This window comes from Mesitornis unicolor, unplaced genomic scaffold (assembly GCF_000695765.1).
Source record: "Mesitornis unicolor isolate BGI_N332 unplaced genomic scaffold, ASM69576v1 scaffold22698, whole genome shotgun sequence".
Lineage (NCBI taxonomy): Eukaryota > Metazoa > Chordata > Aves > Mesitornithiformes > Mesitornithidae > Mesitornis > Mesitornis unicolor.
In genome coordinates, this window is record NW_010204164.1 from 9,502 (window position 1) to 15,237 (window position 5,736).

Consider the following 5,736-nt stretch of genomic DNA (forward strand, 5'->3'; position numbering starts at 1 on the left):
AGTGAATATTTCTTTTGCCAGTTGTGGCATACGGTGGTTGTATGGGTGTTTGCATTAGGTAATTGCTTCCAGTGGCTGAGTTTAGATCAAGTAGTTAAGCTGGGCAGATGCTGAATGCTTTTAGTTCTCCCTTTTATTTTTCAAATTTAAAATATCAGTCAGGAAATACTTTCTTTTATGTTGTTTATTGTTGGTAATGATGTGATTGTTTTTGATTTTTTTTTTTTTTTCCCAGAGCGTGCTAGTGAAAGCATCGATCAACTGAAATATGCCTTGCAGGAAAGGTTTGCAAAGTGTGAGGGTGAAGTTGGATTTGACCAGACCTCTGATGTGGACAGGGGCAATGACGGCACTGGGAATGCAGCCTGTCAGGAACTGCAGCACAGCCACACAGGTAAGATCACTCTGAAAGCAGACAGCTTAAAAATCATACTAATTTCAATGAAAAAAGTAAATATTTTTATTATAATGTTTTCTTGTCTCTTTCTAGTTAATCAACTTAAAAGTTTGTTGCAACATCAAGAAAGAACGGAAAGTGAAGCCTCTCCATCAAGGAGGAAGATGTCAATCTGTGTATGTTACTTCTTGTTTCTTTTGTGTTGTTTGAATGAACAGCATGCACGATAAGATCAATTTTGTAGTATCCAGGAAGAAAAATAATCACTGAATCATTTTTATATTCTGAAATACATTGGATATTTGAGGCTATGGCCAGAACTTGGTGTGCCTCTGACTATAGCGGAAGGGGAAGAAACCTGTAGTACAGGATTGAGACTTCTCTCCTGTTTTGTTGACCATGCAGTGTGGGTCACAGTCCACATTGCTTTCAGCTTTCTCATCTTCCCCCCCCCCCAAAAAAAAAAATTAATCCTTTTTGTTTTGGAAACAGTTAGGATCAACTACATGGACAAATTTCTGTAAAAACAGCCTCTGTTACAGTCTTTGACTGTACTTTAAGGATTCTTAAAGGCCTTCTTATGCTGTAACTGTGCTTTTTCTTAGAGGATTAGAGATATTCTTGTAACAACAGGTTTTGTAGCTCTCTGCCAAAATGCAGTGGTTTCTTTCAAACCCTTACATTGGCTTCTCAGATTTAGCCTTCTTGCAGCAGAACTGCACCAAAATACATGCAATGAACAGCTCAGTTAGAGCAAATGCTAGATGCTATTATCCCTATAGGAAAATAATTCAAAGGCGTTGTTCCAGTTTTATCTTTTGATGGGTTCTGCTGGCTACTTTTGGTCTATACTAAGCCCGCCAAGCAGCATTTTGCTGTCAAAGTTGAGGTAGCAGCAGAACAATCTAAAGCCTGTGTTCCTGCTGGGTTGCTTTGAGCCTGTGTAATGAACCTAACTCTGCTGTTCTGACATTGAAAAGTTTTATTTAAAGTTCAACGTTTCTGAGTGTTCTGAAATCCACGAGTTTAGTCTGATTGCCCTGCCAGGTACCTTTGCCTCATATGCCTGCAGGATAGAATTAGTGTTTTGTAGCTTAAGAGGAACGGTACATCACTGATTCACTTTGATGTGACATGAGTCAGTATCAATTTGTATTTAGCCTTTGTAGGGAAGGGAAAACAACTTTTAATCCATCTTAGTCAAAGTTTTCTACTTAAATTGGGAAATTTTAGTAGAGTGAAGAAATTCAGAAAATTGGATACTTTTTCTAAGAAACATGCTATAGTGCTTTCAGGGAGTGGATTAAAGGATGGAGGAATAAGCAGAGGAAAGATGGGAATTTACTGTGTTGATAGGGTGTTGTCCTATATCTTCCTTTTGAAGTTTCCAGTGAGAGGGATTCTGTGAAGTGGTGGCCTTATTCTTTTTAAACTGTTCTCCATCTGCTTGCTAACCAGGATGTGAAAGTGTTCTTGACATGTCTGCTATTTTTGAATTTACCGCAATGTAAAAGAAACTTCTTCACCTTTTTTGGCTTTTCTAGTTGATATTGGAGCTTTTGCTACATATATTGACAGTTTTGGAGTTTGTAGGCACAAGTGCTGGGTTTTTTGTTTTTCTCCTTAATTTGAACTTTTACTGCTTTTTAAACGTTTAAGCCTATTATTCTTGCTTTTCCATCACTTTTGAGACAATTTAAGAGTGTCTTGTCATACCTGCTGCTTTTCGGCTTTAGCACCTTAAAAAGGAACTTTTTCAGTATTTCGGCGTTTCTGACTGATATTGGGGCTTTTGCTACATATTGTGGGAGTTTAAAAGCTTCTAGACCCAAGTTCTTAGTTCTGCTTTTTCTCCTTGTTATTTGAACTTTTTTAGCTTTTTAGGCGTTTGTTGCAGTTATTCTTGCTTTTCCTTCATTTTTGGGACAATTTAAATGTTTCTTGACATGTCTGCTATTTTTGAATTTAACACAATGTAAAAGAAACTTTTTCATCTTTTTTGGATTTTCTGGCTGATATTTGAGATTTCGCTACATATATTGACAATTTTGGGGTATGTAGTCACAAGCGCTGAGTTTTGTGTTTTTCTCCTTAATTTGAACTTTTACCGCTTTTTAAGCGTTCCTTAACCTTAAGAAGAGCAAATGTAAATGATGAGTTCCTTAACCTTTTGCTTTGAATTATGCTGCAATGTCAGATGACTACTGAGCAACAGATAACTGCAGGTGGCTATAGCTAAATGTAATATTTCCCCGTGATTTGTACTGATGCCTCCACAGACCTCTGTTCTTTCACCCTGTAACATAAGTTATCATAATATTAGTGAAAAATTCCCAAATTAATTTATAATTAATTGATAACAGTTGTGTAGTAAAAAAGATAAAAAGAAATAAATCACAAATTATCTACTAGCCATTTGCACCATGAAAGGGCAGGTAAAGGCTTCTAAATAAATAAAGAAATAACAGTGACAGTACCGTGAGTTAATAAGTTGTGTTAAAAAGTTCTCTGTTCTTTTTCAGTTGGGAAAATATACTATGTAATTATTTTCCTTTTAGCGAAACCACTGTTTAGCACTCTTGCATAGCTTACACCAATGTTTCTTATGTAAAACATTAGCACTGTTTTTCAGTGAAAAATAATTTGAATATAAATAGTTTTTCACATTTTCAAGCACTGCTGTGGTGTAATCTCTTCACGGAGGCAGCTGGAGGTCTCAGCTGCAAGGTGTCTGTTACATTTTCAGAAAAGAGGAAGGGATGAATAGGAGCCAGAGAAACAGAAGCATGAGTTACAAATATTATCAGCGCTATATTATATATACTTGAACAACATTGACATACGTAAAGAGGACAAGTGAGGATCTGATAGTAGCTGATTTAATTAAATTTTAAAATAGAGACTCTATTAAATATTTTTGTGATTATTCAAAGGCAGTTTCATTGCAGACTAGCATATTTATGCTTAACACTGTTACTCCATTACAGTTATTTTAAAGTATGTTATACTTCATTAGAAATAATTAAATTATTAAACTATAAAAAAATATTTGTTATATCCGCTCTGTAGAAGTCTTCTTTATTAGACTGACAAGGACTGTTTGTTGCTAATAGGATCAAAGAGAGGCTGTAATTTTCAGGGCATTTTAGTAATATTTACTTACGTTCTTTATCTGTACTGTATTCTTAGGAGTAAATACTGTAAAGTTATAGTGATTGTGTTTTTCATATTTTGTAAAAAGTTTAAGCCCAGCTTAAATCCTGCTGAGCAAGGCAGAGATGTAACTGGTTATCTTGAATGGGCAAGGAATCCCTTCATTGCCTTCTTTAACTAGTTATGTGTGAGGCTATCAAAAATTTTACCTGTTTAAAGGGTCTTCAGAAAAGTTTTTTAGAGTTATCTTTTAAAATACCAATAATCAAGTTCTTTGATAAATGTAGTATCTATTACACATTTTGTTTCTATGGAGGTATTAAAATTGCAGGCATAGTTGTGTTTCTGTAGCAATCGTTAATGAACATTTAGAGGAGTTGAATTTGCACATCTACAACTCATTAAAATTCAAGGAATTTCAATATTCATGTCACAGACAAGAAAATGTCTCCCTATATTTGTCTAAAATGGATGATACACTTAAATAGCAGTATGAATTTCATTTATGAATTTGTTTCTGGGTATGATTTAATCCTGCTTTATAGATGTGCTTAATCAAGCAGCTGTACGTTTTGACAGAAAAACGTATTTAATTTTTGTGTTGAAGAATTGAAGTTCTTACTGTCTTTCCCTTCCTCATGATCCAGTACTTGGTGCGTTTTAAGTGTATATGATATTCTGTGAGCAAGTGACATCTTATTGCAATAAATGGAAAACTGGGAAATAACACATGCTATTCTCTATTTCCTTCACAAAACCTCAGAAGATGCAACTGGAGACTTATTAGTCCTTTCTGATCTTGTTCCTATAATCAATGATCAGTCGCAGTACATTAATCGTTTAGAAGCAGAAGTGAAGTTTTGCAAGTTATTACACAACATATTTCACCTGCTAAAACCCTGGTCCCTTAAATATGGAGAACTACTTTAAAAACTTAATCTTGAGTTGTAATAACTGAAACTGAACTAAACAGTTCAGTATAAACACAGCTCAGTAGATACTGAGCCTTACCATGCATCTTGGTGCCTGCATAGTGTTTAAGGGTCTTCAAAGATGTTTTTATGTCCTATCACAAATACAAATAAGCAATTTTTTTAAAGGAGCTATATGGAAAATTGAGCTACAAAAAAAGAAATATGTCTTTTGAGTATTCTTATTCTCTCTAAAAGGGTTTAAAACATTTCAGAATGTTAATCTAGCCTTTTCTTCTCAAGATGTATTTAAATGTTGATAGTCTTCTCAAGATGTATTTAAATGTTGATAGTCTTCTCAAGGAGCCTTTTACATGCAGTTCCTGTATCCTATAGGAGGAGCTGTCTGGAATGAAAAGTCAACTACAGGTAGCTCTTCATGAAAATGAGGAACTCCATCAGAAACTGAAATTCTTAACTGCAGAATATAGATTGATGGAACAGACTCTTCTAGATGCCTCTGTAAGTTTTTATTTTTCTGTTGTTTTAATCAGAATTCAGGGACCTGATTCTTTTTAAGGAGGGCTGTATAAATGGTTATCTGCAAACTGAGTTTTAGTCAAAATTTAATGAGAGTTTGTACACATGGATTTCTGTGGATTATGTAATTATCATAGTTTGCCAACCCAGTTACCTCGTCTGCTGGTTCTTTTATTCTACTGTAATTAGTATTGTACTGTATTCTACTGTAATTAATATTTAAAAAAAACCAATGCAAAACAGCCTACATAATTGTAACTGAAGCATGAATATTTTTATTTTAGGCAAACACTCGAAACTCCTGGCCTGTAGGTGGTAATGACCACAGCACACGTCAGCCTGTCACCTCATCACCAGCACATAACAAAGATCAGTCTTTTGTTACAGGAGCTGTTGGAGAAATAGAAAATTGGCGTGTAGAACTGGTTGGTATTAACTTTCTTTGCGGAATCATAACTTTACATCATAACTTAACATTTCGGTGCTTTGCTGCAGTTCTGATGATTCCTTTTGTAACAGACATACAAGAGGAGTTTTGGTTGACTAACCTTAGTCTGAGATCAGATTTTATTCTGCTAAACCTCATCTTCTCATTTTACCCTCATGAATATTATTATCCAGTTAGACTCAGATGGCAGGTTGTATCTGCAGATGTTGGCCTCCCAGAAATAAATCTTATTTTAAGAATGTCCTGGCACTGATAGCTCCACTGTACTTTGGAGATTCTCAGCAGGA

The 5,736-nt window shown here is 35.0% G+C and overlaps 1 protein-coding gene across 1 annotated transcript in view; it reads left to right on the plus strand.

The window, feature by feature from the left end:
- Positions 1–235: 235 nt before the first annotated feature.
- Positions 236–5,736, plus strand: part of SDCCAG8 (serologically defined colon cancer antigen 8) — a gene marked incomplete at its 5' end in the record, with an annotated part of 100,314 nt that continues 94,813 nt past the window's right edge. Inside the window, 4 exons of the mRNA XM_010190975.1 lie at positions 236–394; positions 491–573; positions 4,858–4,983; positions 5,286–5,426. Of these exons, the coding sequence (XP_010189277.1) occupies positions 236–394; positions 491–573; positions 4,858–4,983; positions 5,286–5,426 (509 nt within the window). The remainder of the gene's footprint in view (positions 395–490; positions 574–4,857; positions 4,984–5,285; positions 5,427–5,736) is intronic.